Genomic DNA, 19,713 nt, shown 5'->3' on the forward strand with positions numbered 1-19,713 from the left:
ATGCTTGAAGGCAGCTACCATTGTCCCAGTCCCCAAGAAAACTGCAGTTGAGTGCCTGAATGACTACAGACCTATTGCATTAACGTCTGTAGTCATGAAATGCTTCGAAAGATTGGTTCTCCAACATCTTAGGACATGCCTCCCACTGGACTTTGATAAACATCAATTTGCCTATAGGGGAAATAGGTCGACAGACGATGCCATAGCTACTGCTTTACACTCTGTAGCAGGTCATCTCGAGAAACCTGGAAGTTACGTCAGGATGCTTTTTGTTGACTACAGCTCGGCTTTCAACACCATTTTGCCGAGCATTCTCATCGAGAAGCTGACTGACTTGAAATTCTCCCCCGCTATCTGCGATTGGATTCAAGACTTTCTTAGGGATCGGGTACAAACAGTGAGGGTCGGGTCTGCTTTGTCCACCCCCCTGAAGCTTTGCACTGGCACGCCACAGGGCTGTGTGCTTAGCCCCTACCTGTACTCTTTATACACTTATGATTGTGTATCATCTGACCCATCCACTGCGATAATCAAGTTCGCAGATGATACAACTGTGGTGGGTCTTATTACAGGTGGGGATGAGACAGCATATAGGGCGGAGGTACAAAAACTATCCATATGGTGTAGTAACAACTTGCACCTAAACATCGGCAAGATGAAAGAGATGGTGTTAGACTTTCGGAGAAAAAAGGAGGAACCTGCCCCACTTTACATCGGGGAGGACTGTGTAGAGAGAGTTTCCTCCTTTAAATTTCTGGGAGTCTACCTCTGTGAAGATCTGACCTGGAAAGTTAACACAAATCAGGTGGCTAGAAAGGCCCAACAGAGGCTTCACTTTCTTAGGATCTTGCGGAAGAACAGGGTAGAACAACAGCTAATGACCCTCTTTTACCGGTCTACTATAGAGAGTGTCCTCTCGTATGGTATTGTGGTTTGGTATGCTGGTCTGACAGCCGCGGACAGGAAAGTATTACAGAGGGTAGTGAGCACAGCACAAGACATTGTGGGCTGTTCCCTGACACCACTGGATGACATCGCCAGGGCTCGTTGCCTTGGAAGAGTGAGGAAGATTCTCAGGGATGACTCACACCCTGGACGGTATCTCTTTACTCTCCTACCATCCGGTAGAAGATACAGGAATATAGCCAGCCATACCAACAGGCTGAAAAATAGCTTTTATCCGTGGGCTGTTAGGCTTTTAAATGGGACATAATCTTATGCAGAATTGACTTGGGAGACCGGTGTGTGGTGTAGTTGGTTCACATGGTGTGGTAGGATGGAGGGTTTGTTGTCACTGTGTGTTGGGGGGAGAGAGCACGGGGGGGGGGAGGCTCAGTTAATCTCAATGTACACATGTTGTACTTTGACAATAAAGGTTTATTTATTTATTTATAAAATGTTTTTGTGTTTTGTGAAGCATCTCTTTAAAAGCACTTGCACAGCCCTACTAAATTTACTGTTTAGAACAGACTTGTCATATTCCTAAGTACACGATTATTTAAACTCACTTTTTTCCCATGCTAAGAGGCTCCAGATTGAGCTTCAACAAACAAACACATGGAAAGAGAATTCATGACCATTGTCCTTCACATATGACCAGCCACGGCTGGGTATAAGCAGGAACTAATATGAACAATATTATATAAGTAATGAATTCTGGATATTATGATGGAAAACTGTGTAATATCTCCACAACAGCATTAGAAGCCTAAATTTTAAGAACAGATGGATAAAAGCTGCTTATTTAACAAAACTGAAATGTTTGGGTGAAAAGATCTATACAAAAATGTAAAAAATGTAAACAAGAAAAAAACAATGACACACACTCAAATTTTAGTAAGATTTAAAAAAGAATCTCACAGAACATGCTTAAGGCAAATTAAAATAAAGAGCTGCATGTTGGAGTAGTTCTGTTTTTAAAAAGTTTAATTTATGGAAAGTCACTTATAGGAAGATGATTAGGAAAAGTTAAGTAGTATAATGTGGATTTTTCTGTTGTTTTGGTATCAATACTTCTGTGATATATAGCAACTAAATCTAAAAAAAATGTATGATCCTCATATTTTATACTATAAATATCATAATTGGATCAGCCAACCCAATCCAATTATTACAGGAATAATAATCTAAAACTCATCTATAATTCACCATTTTGCAAAATCACTCCTCTGTTGTAACAACACAGTTCAAAAATAAGCAAGAAGTCCCAGGAATGTCCATCCATTCTGAGATACGGTAAATCACTTTTGTTCTTGTTTCTTAAAGCATCTGATTGCCTCAAAGAAATAGGGTCCCAACATAGGACAGCATCTTTCTCAGCAGGACCAGTGGATACTGCATTAAAAGCTTCATGGTGCAAACTGATTTGTCTTTAGTTCATAATCTCAAGCAAGGGGAACTCTGCATCCAGAGACGGTTCTCTCTACTTGGACCAAGGTGAAGATGTAGGAGTTGAATGTGGCAGGCAAAGTGAAAATAAAATGAGAAAATTATCCTCGCCTTGCCTCTTTTTCCTTTTTAGGATTTTGTTCAGGTCTACAATAAAAATTGATTTGATTAAATTTTAATACGTAACACACATACACAAATAACACATAAACTGTATGTGTTATTTTTATATTCTCATCTTCAGAAAAGGAAATCACATATTAGAAATTCTTATTACAGGCATCCCAAAAGCTTACTAAAGACCAGAAAATCCTTAGTTGACTAATGCTTTCCCTGTGTGAAATCGGATTTTTGTATTTTGTTAATCCTCGGTTACAATCTGCGTCCTACTATTTCTGACCCATGCTGTACTGAGAGCTCAACTTGATCAGAGGTAACCTGGGATAATAGCAAAGTGAAATAGGAAAGGAAAAAAGAAAGCTATAAAAAAATGATGTTCAGCACCAGCCATTGTTAAGGAAACTTCTATGAAAAGTAATTGCTGGATAAAGTTCTGATTGTGGATTGTGCTTAGAATCTCTTTTGGTTCTTAGTGTAGCATGAGCCAGAAGCCTTGGTAAGCACTGCTAAGAACTGGATGAGTGCCTGGCAGCCTGGCGCATTCCCTGTGGATATCTCGCTCTTAGAAAGCTGCTCCATTCAGATCTAGGAGATGCTTCAGGAAACCTTCTGGACTCTTTTCTTGGTGACTGTGAAAGTGAAAGGAGAGCTGCCATTCATTGCAGAGAATAATGCTGCTATAATGGTGAACTGGTAAGAAAACCTTTGTGATGAACTTATTTTACTGGTCAATGTTTCCCTCCCCCCCCTAAAATATTTTGGTCTTCAAGTGATCTAGAATTGTGTCTTTCTCTCCTTCTCATTATCATTCATAAAAGAAAATTAGTGCTATAGCTTTCAAAACCCTGATTTCAGAGTGCTCTGTGGAATACAGTAGAAGGAAGATATTGTGCTCTTTAATCTGTTTGTTTTAAGGTCACTGTGATGTTTGCACCATCTCTCGCAATACTGCTCCTTTCTCTTTATTTTTGCACTTTTGAAATTGCGTGGACTTTCTGAAAAAAACAGCTGAGATCTCAGGAGGCTGTCATTTTGGGAACAGTTTGTGCATTTACTGATTGAGCAGGCAAGATTTTAAGCACTGCCATTCTTTAATCTTTTCAGACTCTAGGGTGTGTGTGTGTGTGTGTGTATGTGTGTGTACACATGCATGCCTCTGGGTCTATTACAAATCACTTAAATATCTACTCTCTCTACAGAGTAACAGGCAGCTGACCTCTTTTTTCCCTAAGTCTCAAATTAGCAGGGAACCCTGCTGGTGTGCTATGGGAGCCTGGGCCACAAATAGGAAATAAGTCCAGTATTTTCTTGAGTTGCTCCATCAATTTATTGGCATTCCTTCAAAACCTACAGAGGAAAACACAGCATGGAGCCACCTGATTCCAAGCTCTCAGGCAGGGTCCTTTGTCTCTAATTACCAGTATTCTCAATTTCTACTTCATTCTCAGAAGCAAGATGAGCATAAATCAGGTCCTGCACCTCTTTATCATCTGTCCTTTTCCATGCATGCTTCTCCAGAAACAACAAGAAATAATTGCCTTGAAATCCTCATGTGGATGGCTGGGCTGGCATGAAAGCCTCTTTAGGCCTGTAGTGCTGCCATGTTCAGCACATTCCCTTCCAGGTACAGAAGTGAGAATCCTAGCATCCCTTTCCCCATACATGGTGCCTAGACATACTACAGAGCAAGGTCACAGTTGCCATGTTTCCCTTCCCTTCCCTTCCCCCTTGAGATGGGGGAAGAAATCAATCTATAGATGCTTGCTTGGCTCCTGTGGGAAAATAAGCTAGCAAAAGACATAACACTTTAAGTAACTGCAAAGGAGTTCTCTGTCCCTAGTGCTTCTTTCAAGCTTGGATAGTTTGTCTGCTACATCTGTTTTCTCCAAAAGAAAGAAATGTTCTTTAGCAGAACGTAAGAGACAGAGCTTTTTAGAAGCATCTGATGAATGTGTTTTTCAACCAATAATTCATTTATGGGGATAAAATTGTGGTAGGTTTAATAGGTATCTGAGAATTGTCATTATACTTTTATACTAAATGGCCTTAATTTTTCTTACATCTAGACATAATTTTATTGACTAAGTATAATAAAACCTTTTTACTTCCAATTAACCATCCTATCTATAGCTACCTTTGGATACATTGACAAGCATAAATCATTTTAGCATGTACTAATTAAATGACAAAATCTATCAGGGCTGTGCAGTACTTCAGATCCAACTCCCAAAACATAGCAAGGAGCTTGTGGTGATATACCCATACTCATCCCTTTAAAACTATCCAGACTTTTCTCTCCAGCATTGCACAGCAATTGTCAAGGGCAATCACATATCCTAGACAAGATGAAACTGTTTTAAAGAGTTATTTTCATGGTTCATTCAAATTTTGAACTGCATCCAGAGTACTGCATACCCTAATATTGTGCATCTCAAAGCATGCAATCAGCATGAAGTATATCTCCTTTTTATTTATTTATTTCAATACAATAATAAGATGAAAAATCAGATTATAATGACCAGGAAATGTCACATGGTGCAACATTATTACAGAGAAAATGAGAAACCTATATTATGTGAATTGTATCATGGCTTTATTGAAATTTGAATCACAATCTTGTTTTACACTGGGGTGGGTAGAAGATATACATGATTATCCCATAATAACTTGTACAGAAGAATGAGCGATCCTAAATCAAATACCACAAATATTCTTCTATATTACCCTTCCTGTCACAATACTGTTCAGTAATTCAGTTATGACTGCTAAAGTATGAATGGTGAAGTATTGCTTCTGTTGCTTATCTAGTTAGCCCTAAAAATAAAAACTGGCTACCTGAAAAAAAGCTTTTCCCTATATTAATCTGCTGTAATCTGGAATGGAATGGAAAGGAAATTGCATTAAGTGATGATGTAAGATGAGTTCTTTGCATCTAATGCAAATTGACTAACTTTTCATGATGAAGTTTTACAAGTGGTAAAATATCTGCTTTATTTACATGTACTTGCATTCTACCTTGTCTAAAGATTCCAGGCAACTAAATGCCTTTTCACTTGGTATTTATGAATGAATGACTACTGTATGGTGGAATTTGTGGTTTTGCTTTATCTACAGTTTATTGGTTTTACTGAGATAAGGTTTTTAAAAATTGTTGTCTGTTTTATTATTTTCTTGCCAGCTTGAGATAGTTTTATCAATGGGGGAAAAGAGATACATGAATATGGTGTGTATACAGGAATGAATGAAACAAGCAACACACAAGTAACTATCAAACATTTATGAAATACTGAGAAAGATTTATATTGGGCATAGAGAATGGGATACCACAGTGCAAACCAACCAATATGACTTATTTTGAAAAAGTGCCATCCCATCAGCATGAACATCAAAACTTTCCTTATTGAATACTACAACTCAAAGGACAATTTCATTACCTGTACTGGTACTGATATTTTCGGAATCTACACTTTGTCCTATCAGGTGATATTGGTTAAGCCTAGAACCATCTTCTGCTACTACCACTGAAGTTGCTGAGGTGTTAGTCCACACATAGATCACTTCTGAATTGGGATAAGCATCTGGGTTAAAAGAAAAAGAAAAAGTAGACAAGTTATGTTTGAACATTAATATTCATATACTGGACTTTCACCTGAAAAGTCAAACTTAATTTGTGCCAAGGTTCAGTTTCAAATTCTCTTGTTAATAATAAGATTCAGTTCCTGAATATGTGAATTTATATAAAATAATAGGATGTTCATTTCAGCTAAAAATAGCTCTCGTTTAACAAGAAATACATAGAAGAGCTTTCAAAGCCTATGTTCACTCCCTTTTCCTGGAAATGAAGCTTTGATTATTAACAAAAACACTGAAAAGCATTTGTGTCTTACAAATTTATAATCTGCCTTAGGTCTCAATATCCACAGGAATTCTATTTCCCCATTTGTTCTGTGAGATTCAATTACTATGATATTTTATAGATGGAAATCAGAAACTGAGAAATAGCATGCCCAGAGATTCATTCATTAACCAAAAGTCTAGGGACTGCTCTGAATATTACAAAAAGCAGATATATTTCCATTTCTGCACTATCCCACTCTGCATGTACAATGTAGGCTAGAATAATTATCTCTACACACATATAAAGGGGGAGAATTATTTCAGAGAAAAAGTAGAAATAATTAATATGTAATTAAATGAACAGATGTTGTGTCTGCATAGATTGTGACCAGAGTTGGTGCAGGTTGGGGTGGCTTTCCTCTGCCATATTATACATATAGTATATACAATCCTTCTGAAGAGATTTTACCACTATTGCAGAATTATGTGCACATCAAAGCCTGAATAAAAGATGGTAAACAAAGATAGTACTATGGTTGATGCTTGCCTCTTTTATGAGCAACTACCACAATCTTTCCTGCATCATACACTGGTTCAGTTTGCTCAGCCCATTAGCCTTCTACATGTCTTGGGTTGGCACCTGCCTGGTATTGCCAAATGAGAAGCATTATCAAGCATCATAAAATCCAGATTGTGGATTGGATTTGTCTAAATGTGGCTGATCACAAATTATGCAATGTAAATGACAGGAAAAAGCAAAAGATTAGTATTAGCCCAGGCTTACATTACTAACTGTGGAAGCAGAGCTTTGTGGTGATCTGCCAGAGACTTTCCTTCTGGATTTTGAGCTTGAATTCTTGGAGCGCTCCTGTGCTCCTGCTATAAAGGAAAGGTACATTCTGCACCCAGATGCAGCCTGTGTATTGTCCAGAACACACAATACACATTCATGTGTTGGACAAAAGGAAAAGAGAAAGTTGTAGGTGTGGGAAGAGGCAATAGGAAATGCCCCCCCCCCCAAAAATAAACTTGCTGCAGGATCAGGGAGTGGGGATGTCTGGAAGTCTAGAAAAAGTAAGGGCAGCTTCAGATGCTCAAAAGAGCAAAGCTGACAGGAGTGGAAGAGTTTGGAAACCATGCCATCTTCTCCAGAAGTGCCAACAATGAACAGCTGGGAGATGCCAAATTTATTCCAGCTGTTCAGGATAGCAGCATCCAGTGTTTGGCTGTAAAGTAAAAAATCTCCAGCCAGCCTGACACAAAATCAGCCCAATGCACGGTGGTTTGAACTCAGGCTGCAAAGTTTTTCCCATCTAGAATTGGGAAAATAGCTGAGCCTGGTAATTTACACAGGGCTGCACAATGCAAGAAAGGGGAGGAGAAGGAAAATAGTTAATACAAGATATAAAGGGTAGCTAGGAATTCTTAAAGTTAAATACATAACATATACAAATTACACCCATGAGCACACAGTAAGTTATAGTGATGAAATTTAGAAATAAGTGGGTTTATCATTGGTTTTATTTAGAGTAGAATGGATATTTTTGTATAAAAAGCCCTTTGTGCAACAAAGGAGAGGGAAAAAGAGATTCTCCTTATTTGTAGTCTTTGTCATTCCCCCAAAAGAACCCATTACAGCAGCCAATTTAGAAGAATTAAAGTATTTCTAAAGTTACACAGAACTTTAGCAACATTAAATTATGAAAAATAGGTAATGCATAAAAATTAATACCCATGTAAACAGCCCTGGAAAGATATTTTAAGTCAATGACAAGAGAAAGCTGTAAGAAAAAAAGAAAACAAAGAATCCCTGACATGTTTCACATCATTTTAAGTTAATGCAAATACTATTTCATACACTTCAAAGACAGAGACAAACCAATTTTTCCACACTAATCTGGTAATTTCTGCATAGAGTAAATGTGTGATGTGGATCCTCTACAGGGAATGCGCTATTGCCGGAATATTTCCTTTCCTCATTCCTCCCCGTTCCTTTTTTCTTTTATGTTCTCATCTGTTAGATTGTGAGCCTCTTACCTTATATTTATACTACATGCTTGCAAAAATATAAGTGTTTAACAAGGGAACATTAGCAACAGCATAAAAAGACATATAAAAAGATGCAATTTGTAATGTTGAAAACATCTAATATATACATTTCCTGGTTCTACATGGATATTATTCCTTTTTATTTGTCTGATTAGCAACATGTAAAACTGTGCCCAACCCAGGAATAGTGGGAAAAGTACAGTAAGCTTTGGTCTACAAGTAGATACATGTAAAAGTGTGAATGGAGCCATATTTTATAATAGCTCAGAACAGCTGACTCAAGAAACACCTCTATCGTAGAACCATTTTTATTAATTAAATTATAAAATGGCTGCAAAATGAAATCAAAGCTTTCCATCTGATGATTTTTGCATTTTTATTCTGTTTTCCTGTGATGAAACAGGAAACAAGGGATAAGAACAGCAGAGTAGAAAACTGAATTCAAAAGATTGCTTGATTTCTCTTTCTCTTCCTTCCTCTTTTCATGAGAGCTCTTCTTCAGAATCTCATTGACTGGCATACCACTAGAAACAACTGTTCTCTCTCCAGTTTTTGTAAGAGGAGCGAGATCCCTTGGTCCAGGTTTTCCCTCCAACAGGCATCATTTGCCCAGGGAAAAGATCACCACCATTGCTATCCTTCACATGTGATGAGGAGGGCTTGGATAATAGTAAATTGGCACCTTCAGTGGGGGCTATAAACATCCTGCAAAATGCAAAGTGACAAAGTCACTGGTCTGGAGCTTCTCTGAATCAGTTACTGTATTATATGTAAATAAGTTATTACTACTGTTAACCATGTTAAAGTTATGAGGTAAAGCCGTCTGACAGAAGAACACGCGGGAATTTTGACAGCTGTCAAAATTCCCCGGCAGAGCGCAAGCGCAACCCGGTTGACAGCTCGCGGCTGTCAAAACAACGCGGAACCGCCCAGCCACAAGGAGAGAGAACTGTCAGAGGCGGCCGAGACGATTGGAGGAGAGAACCGCGGCGCGAAAAGACTGAGCCCTGATTGGACCAGCCGGCTGGCTGCCGGCTATAAAAGCCGAGCCCGTTTGTACCCTTTTGCCTTGCTCTAAATAAACCTTGTTAAATGAGCCAGCTGTCACTGAGTGGTCCTTCAGCCATTTCACTGGTGACGAGGGTGGGATCCGCTCCACCGAGCTGAAGTCACGGCCAGGGAAGAGAGTTCCCGGCTGGCAGAGCAAGTCACTGGAAGTTCTAACTTCCCCAACGGAGCGGACCACCGGACCCTGACAGCATGGCAAATTTCGGTCGTGTCAGGGAGTTCGACACCCGCCATCCAGAGCGATGGGAGTCGCATCTGGGGCAGGTTGAGGGCTTCCTCTTAGTCAGTAAAATCACTGACGATAGAGCAAAGGCCACCGCGCTCCTCTACGTAAGCGGTCCCCCGGTCTACGATGCCGCCGTGGGGCTGTTCAGCCCCGTGCCGATCGCCGAGGTGCCATACGCCGAGCTCATCGACCGGCTCAACAAGCACTACATGCCGGCCCGCTCCAAACTTTACTGGCGGGTACAATTCACCCAGAGGAAACAGCGGCCAGATGAAGCCGCAAACGACTTCATCGCAGGAGTCCGGCACGCTGCCCGTAGCTACAGCTTCCCGGACTTGGAAGACCGAATCCGGGACCAAGTGGTCATAGGGCTGAGAGACGAACGTCTCCAAAAAAAATCATATCTAAGCCAGATATGAGTCTAGCCGAGGTCTCCAGAGAGATCATGGTTTACGAGGACAACCACCGGAAAACATGAGCCCAGACTACGCCAGAAAACCACAGAACCGTGTACCAGGATGAGGCGACCCTCAGCGACAATGAATCTGTAGACCTAACAGACGGAGGCGCACTACAACGCCGGATGGAGAGGCGGCAAAACCGTAGAAACGACACCACCGATCGACAAAAATCAAGAAGCCTCCTGCCACCATGAAGAGACCAACACGCCAACTGTGCCAGCTGCGGGGGCAACCATGCCCGGGGCAGCTGCCAATTCCACAACGCGAAGTGCCACAATTGCGGAAAGACCGGCCACATCAAGCCCATTTGCAAAAGCCGCCCCCGCGACAACTTGCATGAAGTGGAGGCCAACCCCCCAGGTACGAGCACCCTCCGAGCCAACAGGGAAAAGATCCCGGGCAGTTTAGTGGAGGCGGTGGATGGGGTGCATTGCCTAAGCCCAAAAGTAAAAATTAAGACTAAGATTCAGGGAGTCGCCTGCGACATGGAGGTCGACTCCGGGTCAGCAGTATCCTTAATTTCCTTAAGAACAAAACAGGAAATCTGCCGGTGCTGCAAAAGGACAACTCCCTTAGAAAACCCCCACATTCAGTTAGCGGACTATCAAAAAAAAACCATACAGCTGAAAGGGAAGGCCCAAGTTTGGGTCGAGTACAAAAAATTTAAGGGGCCCCTAGAAGTCCTAATAACCCAAGGAGACCGCACCAGTTTAATAGGGCTGAACTGGTTCAGCCCTTTGGGCATCACCATCACCGGCGTAAACTCTGTACAGGCTGAAAGCCTCGAAGCGTTCTGCAACAAATATGCAGACGTCTTCGACGGCTCGCTGGGAAAATATACAGGCCCCCCCATCTCCTTAAACCTTAACCCGACCATCCAACCTGTCAGGATTAGGGACAGGAGGGTTCCATTCGCCCTCAAGAAGAAAATTGAGGACGAGCTAGAACGCCTCGTGAAGCTGGGGGTGTTAGAACCTACAGAAGGGGGAAGCTGGGAAACCCCTATAGTAACCCCCATTAAACCTAACGGGGAAATAAGACTATGCGCTGACTACAAGGCCACTCTAAACCTAGCGCTAAGTCCCCACACTTACCCAGTTCCAGCGGTGAGAGACGTCCTCGCCTCCATCTGCTCTGGCGCCGTCTTCACGAAACTTGATCTCACGCAGGCGTACTTACAATTGCCTGTAACCAATGAAACCGCGGACGCGCAGATGATCGTCACGCACCGCGGGGCTTTCAAAGTAAAAAGATTACAGTTTGGCATTTCGGCAGCCCCAGGAATATTCCAAGGCATAATGGAGAAAACCTTAAAGGGAATCCCCGGGGTCTGCCCATATTTTGACGATGTACTCATCGCCGGAGAAACAGAAGCCAACCTAGCTGACAGGCTGTCAGCTGTCCTGGACTGGCTCAGAGCAGCCGGTCTCAAACTAAAAAAGGAGAAGTGCTCCATAGGGGTCACTTCTACGGAATTCTTGGGATATAGGATAGACGCCCAGGGCATCCATCCTACCAGCAAAAAACTAAAAGCCATCCAAACAGCCCCCAGCCCCAAGAAAAAACAAGAACTCCAGGCGTTCTTGGGGCTATTAAACTTTTATCACACCTTCCTACCCCACAAGGCTACAATTGCGGAGCCTCTCCACAGATTATTAGATAAGGGCACACCGTGGTTCTGGACTAGGACACACGACAGCAGTTTCCAATCACTCAAAAACATTATTTGCAACAGCTCGACAGTCACCCTATTTAAAGAAGAGGTCCCCGTATGCATCGCTTGCGATGCTTCTCCTTAGGAACAGTCTTAAGCCACCTGGACAAGGACGGCACACAAAGACCAATCGCTTTTTATTCCCGTACCCTAAGTAAAGCCGAAAGAAACTATGCGCAGATTGACAGGGAGGCTCTAGCTATTGTTGCAGGCGTGAAAAAGTTTCACAACTACTTATATGGCAGACCCTTCACAATCTTCACCGATCATAAATCTCTCTTAGGCATATTCACATGGGACAAGGTGACCCCCCCAAATTTTATCCCCGAGAATCCTGCGCTGGTCCTTTTTATCAGCATACTCTTACAAGCTGATACACAAACCGGGTAGGGAACTGGGACACGCCGACTGCCTCAGCAGGCTTCCCATACAAACAAAGGACTCAGCCCCAGCCCACGCAGGAAACATATTGGCAATCTCAGAGCTACCGGAGTGTCCACTCTCTGCAAAAATCATAGCTGGCAACACCGCTAAGGACAAAATCCTTAGCAGAGTCCTGCGCTGGGTTACTACGGGATGGCCGGCCAAATGCCCGGAACCTGATTTCCGCCCCTTTTTTGCCAAACAACTAGAATTAACATCTCATTTAGGATGCCTCCTATGGGGAAACAGGGTGGTGATACCCAACAAGAACATACTACAAACACTTGACACACTACACGAAGGACACCCCGGGGTGGTAAAAATGAAGTCCCTAGCGAGAAGCTATGTATGGCATTGATAAAGACATAGAAAACCACGTAGAAAACCAGGCATTGATAAGGACATAGAAAACCATGTAGGGGGGTGCTACCCTTGCCAATCAACAAGAGGTGAGCCTCTCCACGCCCCAGTCCATAAATGGGAGACCACGAGAAATCCATGGTCCCGCATCCATTTAGATTTTGCAGGACCAATTCGGGGACAGAGTTTCTTAGTAATCGTTGATAGCTACTCAAAATGGCTCGAGGTAATTCCCCTCAAGAAAACCACAACAAACTCCACCATACAGGCACTTAGAAGGGTTTTTGCCACACACGGCCTCCCAGACGTCATAGTTTCCGATAACGGACCACAATTCACTTCTCGTGAATTTCAGATGTTCGCTATGAGGAACTCTATTAGACTGGTCACATCAGCGCCATCCCACCCATCGACGAACGGGATGGCAGAGATTATGGTTCGTTCCACCAAAGAAGCATTAAAAAAGTTTATTAAGGGGGACTGGCACCGACGACTCAGCCAATTCCTCATGGCCCAACATACCACACCATGCACCACAACCGGCAAAACACCAGAACTCAGGTGGGGCAGGAGGCTGATAACAAGACTGGACAGGCTGCACCCCGACAGAGTCGACACTGACCCAGAACTACCCCCCCACCACGAACATTCACACCTGGCCAACTCGTCTGGGCCAGGAGGTATTCCAGCAGCAACAAATGGGTCCAAGGGGTCATAATACATCAAACAGGACCCATCTCTTACCTAATAGACACCACCTCAGAAGAAAACCTACGTCGACACGTAGACCAACTCCGCCCCAGAAAACCGGATAATGCACCAGACCAACATACCCACCCTACAGCCAACGACACAACTCCACCCTTCGAGGACATAATACCTACACTACCACAGGGGGAAGGGGAGCCGGAAAATGGAACGCCCCCATGATGCTCCAACCGCACCAGGAAAGCACCTGCCTACCTCCAGGACTACGAATGGGCAGGCAGCAACAACCAACAACCGGGGGGTGGAGGCAATCCAGGGGAAGGGTAAGGGGTGTATTATATGTAAATAAGTTATTACTACTGTTAACCGTGTTAAAGTTATGAGGTAAAGCCGTCTGACAGAAGAACACGTGGGAATTTTGACAGCTGTCAAAATTCCCCGGCAGAGCGCAAGCGCAACCCGGTTGACAGCTCGCGGGTGTCAAAACAACGCGGAACCGCCCAGCCACGAGGAGAGAGAACTGTCAGAGGCGGCCGAGAGGATTGGAGGAGAGAACCGTGGCGTGAAAAGACTCAGCCCTGATTGGACCAGCCGGCCGGCTGCCGGCTATAAAAGCCAAGCCCGTTTGTACCCTTTTGCCTTGCTCTAAATAAACCTTGTTAAATGAGCCAGCTGTCACTGAGTGGTCCTTCAGCCACTTCAGTTACTTAGCTATTTTTCAGTATAGGTCTGATCTTACAGAGACCTGTTTGTTTAAATGTCTGCTAAGGCTCTTCCAGAAGAGTGCTAAAGCCACATCCCCAAAATAGTTCCACTAATAGGTCACACTCCTGTTGAAGGGGTGCAGGCTAAAATGTGAAAAAAACTTTTGGAGAAGACTTTTCTACATTGCCCTGCATTTCTTCTCCATTTATTGATATGTAGGTTGTTGTTAAATTCTAAATAGGGAAGGATCAGTGACTTGCAAGTGAATGTCAGTGTATTGCAAGTGTCCGACAGTACCAGATTAAGCACATGTCCCCCAGCTGTATCTGTGATCTGTAATTCAGTTTAAAAGCAGAAACAAGCAATGTTCTTGTGAATAATCAATAGTGCTGGAAAGGAGTGATGTGGTAGCCGTGGCCTGTAGCACTTTGGAGTACAAAAAGCAGCATGCTTTATTTACCTGAAGTAAATAAACATAACCATGCAAAAGCAATGGAAAAACTGTAACATGCTCATTTGTGACATAACCAATAAGGAACAAATGGCAGAAATTGGACTTCTGCCATAGTTTTAATAAATCATAATGCTATCCTTTTTTTAAAAAAAAGGCCTAGCACCTTTTGTATTGCTTTGAAGACATTTTAAGACAGATCTACCATTTTTTGAGAAGAATGGCACAAAACACCTGAATATAAGTAGCCTGCATAATCCCAAATCAAGGCATTTTGTGCGGAGATAAATCTGAAGGTATCAGGTGTTTGTTTCTTCTGGAACCCAAGCCAAAATAGGTATGGAGGACCACACCCAGAGATTGGAGGGGGAGGCAGGGCATCTGTGGTGCATAAAGCAGACAAAAGAAGCTGGGTGGATCACATTAGCAAAATTGTAAATGGGATATTGCAGAGGATGAACATGGAGGTGAAATTTGGGCCATAAAGTCCATACTTTGCTCAGTATAGAATTCCAATATTAAAAATGGTTGTCCAACCTGTGTTTGAACATACCAGAAGGTATGGTTTTTCTAGACAATTAGTCCCACTGTTAGACAAATTTTGATCATGAGGATGATGAAATGGTCATAAATGTGAAAAATGGTCATAAGTTACTTTTTTCAGTGCTCTTGTAATTTTGAATAGTCACTAAACAAATGGTTGTAAGTCAAGGACTATCTGTACTATAGGTATGTTTGCATGGTAAGATCTTCTTCAGCCTACAGTGGAATTGATCACATTTAGTCAGTTTTTAGACAGTTTGGAATTATTTCCAAGTGATTTCAGTTATAAAGTTTCTTTCAAAGAAAAGTCAGACCCAACTTTTACTTGGTCTGCAACAATTTCCTATTCTTACAATTTAAGTCTTCCCACTCAGTTATGTTAATATTTAAAGTGGATATTTATTCTGGGATGCAACATTTGATCTGGAATTAGCCTGAAAGTTTATTTTGAACTATGTTTTGCTGTTGCTACATAATTATCCTTCAAAAGAAAGCTGCCAGAATTGGCTATTTCAGCCACTACTGGGTTTTGTGTGTGTGTGTGTGTGTGTGTGTGTGCTCTTCTGCTACACTTGCCAACTTTGTCACTATAAATGTTATTTTGAAAATGACACAGTTGAGTATTGTAATAATACTAGTCCGATTTAACATCTTTAGAAACTGAAAATAATTAGGAAGTACTGTATAGACTGGAGTTCTTGTATGGACGACAAAAATAAAGCCAAAACCCTGGGCCAATCTGATACAGCCAAGGATTCAAAATCATTTTATATTGTTGTAATGTCTCCTGCCATTACTGACTACAATTTTATTGACTACAAACTGCAAAGATATCAGGAGGAATTACCTTGAATATAATTTCTAACATGTTCAAGTGCAATTTATCAAACATTCTGGAAGAAAGAGGAGAGACATGGAACAGGACAAATCTAGAGAAATAGAATGTCTTAATTCTTTAATTTCAAAAGTACTTGGCAGAATATGGTTTTTATAAAGAGTCTATACTGTATGCAGAACAGATGAACTTCTTAGAATTTATATTTCTGGCTGAAGAAAACCCAAATCCTTGAATCACTCATAACACCTATAATTTGAAGCAGAACTGGTTATTAATCAGCTTCCAGATACAATTTAACAGGCTAATTGTCACCTTTAAGGCCCTTCATGGCTCAGGACATGAATATCTGTGGAACTGCCCATTTGAAAAAGCTTTTGCCTACCAATTTACATCATGAAGAGTAGTTCTCCCTCCAGATTCCCTGTGTTAGAATATCAATAGGTTTCTTCAAAGGTAGCTTCTCAATCCCCATTTCTCTTCTCTGGAACAGCATCCCCATCAAAAGATATGACTTGCTCCAATTCTATTGGGTTACAGAATTACAATAGGTAGTTGAGGGGACCAAAAGAAGTATATTGATACTACCTGACATGACTCTTCTGCATAAAAATATTATTAATTTATTAATGTGGGCTCTGTTATTGGTTTGATATATATTTTTCAGTGTTTTTAATGCTGTTGAAATATGGCAGGATTTTAAACCACTCAGAAGCAGTTGACAAGCATGACAAGGCATATTAGCTTATAGAGCTCTACTAGAGTAAAATAAATTAATAATATTTAAGGATATCAGGTTGGAATGATTATGGTGGTACTGTCTGAAGGATCATGTATTTCTGATAGTTTTCTGTCCATCCATTGGACAGAGCTAGCACACTCCAGGTTTCACCAATTATCTGATTTAACCCAAGGGAAGGGCCCTGACACCTATAGTGTCTGTTCTCTAGAACAGTATCCTCCTACCCTCCTGCAAAACTTTGTATGGTCATTATCTAAACCATATTTTAAAGATCTTTAAAAAACTAATATTTTCCCAGGCCATGTGCTAGTGTAGACGGTAAAACTTTTAAAGGTTAGTATTAATGCTCTTTTCTCTTCTGGACATCATCATTATTTTCTTTGTTATATTTCTGTTTTTAACATTCTATGCTACCCAGAATCTTTATTTATTTATTTATTTATTTATTTTAATTCCATTTATATCCCGCCCTTCTCCGAAGACTCAGGGCGGCTTACAAGCTTAGCTTTATGGAGTTGGGTGGCCTTTTCAACGCAGTCAACAAACCCAGTAAAACTAGAAGGAATGTAATAAAACCAATGAGAGATTTCAAATTGTGATGTCAATAATGGAATTAATTCAGGAAGAACTAAGACTTGAGAATGGGAGCCAGGAAAGATAGTAAAACAACTCCTTGCACCAAATGAAAAACAGCCCAACCAGATTTGCAATACTGCAGTGTTATAGAGGTAAACCCAATTTTCTAATAGTTTCTAACAAAAGAAGTGAAGAAATCAGCTCTCCAAACCAGCAATATTGTGAGAGCTGCTTTGGAACGGCTGCAAATCTCTTGCAGCTGTCGTTAAAACCAAGCCATCCACAAAAAGTCATCAATATTTTGTTGCAGAGAAATATGCCCACTTCTGAGTCCTCTGACAGAGGTCCTTCATATACTAACATTTATTTTTTTATTCTTACAGATATTCTATTACAATTCCCATTAGCTTTGATCAGTCTGGCCAATGGTGAGAATTCCTGAACCTGTTCATAAAAAGTATTATATCCAGGTTAAGAAAGTTGTCTAGTCAAACTAGAAAGGAGACAATATTTTAGCTCCCAGATTTTGCACTGAAAAATCTGTTGCAAGAAATAAAGAAAAAACATGGAATTGATAAATCTACATGCACCCGCCATGTAGCCCTAAGAGGGACAGATTTAAGGGACTTAAGAGTTATTGTTATTCATTCCAATGAGATGGATGAGTAAAGACTACGTAATGGGCCAGAATTCTGGAGACAAAATGAAAGCATTCATCAGTATCAGGAGGAAGTTAAAATAATATTTATAATTATAAATGAACAAAGAGTTTATTAAATTCAAGATCAATAGTGAAGGGTATTCAGTAATTTCCTAATGATGAAAAATGAACACTCCAAAGGCCAATAGTCCATGTGAGAAATAGTTTGTGAGGCTTGAGGTCAGTGACACTGAATCCTTAAGTGTATATTATATTTTAAGCTTAGAAACAAATAGAACAGAATAGAATCAATGCTGCTTGACCAAGTTGAACATTTCTGTTTAGGCTGCCTTTTTAGTTTTATGGTGGAATTTGCACAAAGTGAGCAGCAATCCTGCAATATGGTTTTGTTTTGAGGTAAAATAAAATCAGAACAAAATCTAAATGCCCAAAATTACCACAACAGAATGGCTATACGTTTCTTCCTATATGATATGATGATGAGAAGTCCAAGCATTGGAGACTTATAGTATCTATGCAATGTCTACAATAACAGGCAATTCTTAATCAACTAACAACAGATAACAAAATTCTAAACAGAATAGTTTTAGACATCAAGACAACCTTCTCTCCTTTCAATCGTAATTACAAATTGTTACCAATCTTTCTTTCTAGTTATCCTGAACTCCACCATACAAATTAACTATCAGAGAACACAAGTCCCAGTACATGCATGGATAATGAAAGTGTACTCTGTTTGCCTATTAACAAGCAATAATCATAACATATAATGGTCACCCTGCACCAGTCATTCTTTAAGAGATTCTAAAGGGAGGTTTTTTCTAATGCAATTCACAGTCCTGATTTACACATATAAAAACTCTATCCAGCTTTGGAGCAATGTATTTAAAAATGTTCCCAAATGAACTTAATTTTTAAGAACCCTGTCATAGATCCTTTTCTAGGATGTTCTTTATTTATTTATTCAGTTTTTTTGCCCATTGTAATTGAGAGACTCTTGATGTTATCTGAAGTTGTTTGTGAGATCTTAAAATTGTTCTTTAATGTTGGTGGAAGCCAGTTGTGGGACACACTCTTGCAGTGTCTGTCATGGTTCTGACAGACAGAGGTGAATAAAACAGAACTCTGAGGCTTGAAAATTCCTCAAAGAACATGTTTATTAGCTACAAACTATCGGCATGATCAAAAGTGAAACCAAGTGTGAAATTCCCACTAAAATTTCCCAGTTACAAAGTATAATGTCCCACCCAAAAAACTATGCCATCACTACATTCCGCAATACATTCATTTGGTGGGCTTTCTAATACAACGCCCAGCCACTGACCGCGGGAGCAGTAGATGATCTTGGTTCCCACGGGACAGAAGATTATTATGACTAGCGAAGCACCTAGGCAAGCCCCCCTCCCTCAGTCCTGTGTGGCAACCTAGAATGAAGATAAAGATGGCTGCAGCCAGGCTCATTGTAGAGTTGACAGTGTCATTTAGTTAGCTACCTTGAAAAGCTAATGCTTTTAAAAAAGCTTTTTCAGGCTTTTAGTGGAACACACAGCTGCTTTTGCATCAGTTGTTCTTGTCCTTATTGCTATTTTTACTTTTACTGACAACACTATTTCTATTCTTGCTTCTGCTTTTACTAGTGTGTCATCACTAATTCAGTCTAGAAATTCTACAGAGTAATTCTGTGAAGCCTGACTAGAAGTAACTGAGATGTAAACATGTCCAGGATTGTATTATCTGAGTTTTATTGTTTGATCATAATTCTTCTCCATTCAGGCCTTGGGAAGTCTTCTGGTACAACTTTTAAACAAGGATGACTTTTAAAAAAAGTAACAGAAATTACTCCTTA

At 40.8% G+C, this 19,713-nt stretch overlaps 2 protein-coding genes across 2 annotated transcripts in view; one reads left to right on the forward strand and one right to left on the reverse strand.

Moving 5' to 3' along the window:
* The window catches only part of GABRA5 (gamma-aminobutyric acid type A receptor subunit alpha5), a gene marked incomplete at its 3' end in the record, with an annotated part of 115,749 nt that overhangs the window by 11,192 nt on the left and 84,844 nt on the right, over positions 1-19,713 (reverse strand). The window contains exon 6 of the mRNA XM_083361531.1: positions 5,943-6,086. Coding sequence (XP_083217657.1) covers positions 5,943-6,086 — 144 coding nt within the window. The remainder of the gene's footprint in view (positions 1-5,942; positions 6,087-19,713) is intronic.
* The window catches only part of GABRB3 (gamma-aminobutyric acid type A receptor subunit beta3), a gene marked incomplete at its 3' end in the record, with an annotated part of 371,697 nt that continues 355,141 nt past the window's right edge, over positions 3,158-19,713 (forward strand). Inside the window, exon 1 of the mRNA XM_083361517.1 lies at positions 3,158-3,201. Within this exon, the coding sequence (XP_083217643.1) occupies positions 3,191-3,201 (11 nt within the window). The 5' untranslated portion in view covers positions 3,158-3,190. The remainder of the gene's footprint in view (positions 3,202-19,713) is intronic.

The sequence above is a fragment of the Vipera ursinii genome, assembly GCF_947247035.1.
Source record: "Vipera ursinii genome assembly, chromosome: 4".
NCBI lineage: Eukaryota > Metazoa > Chordata > Lepidosauria > Squamata > Viperidae > Vipera > Vipera ursinii.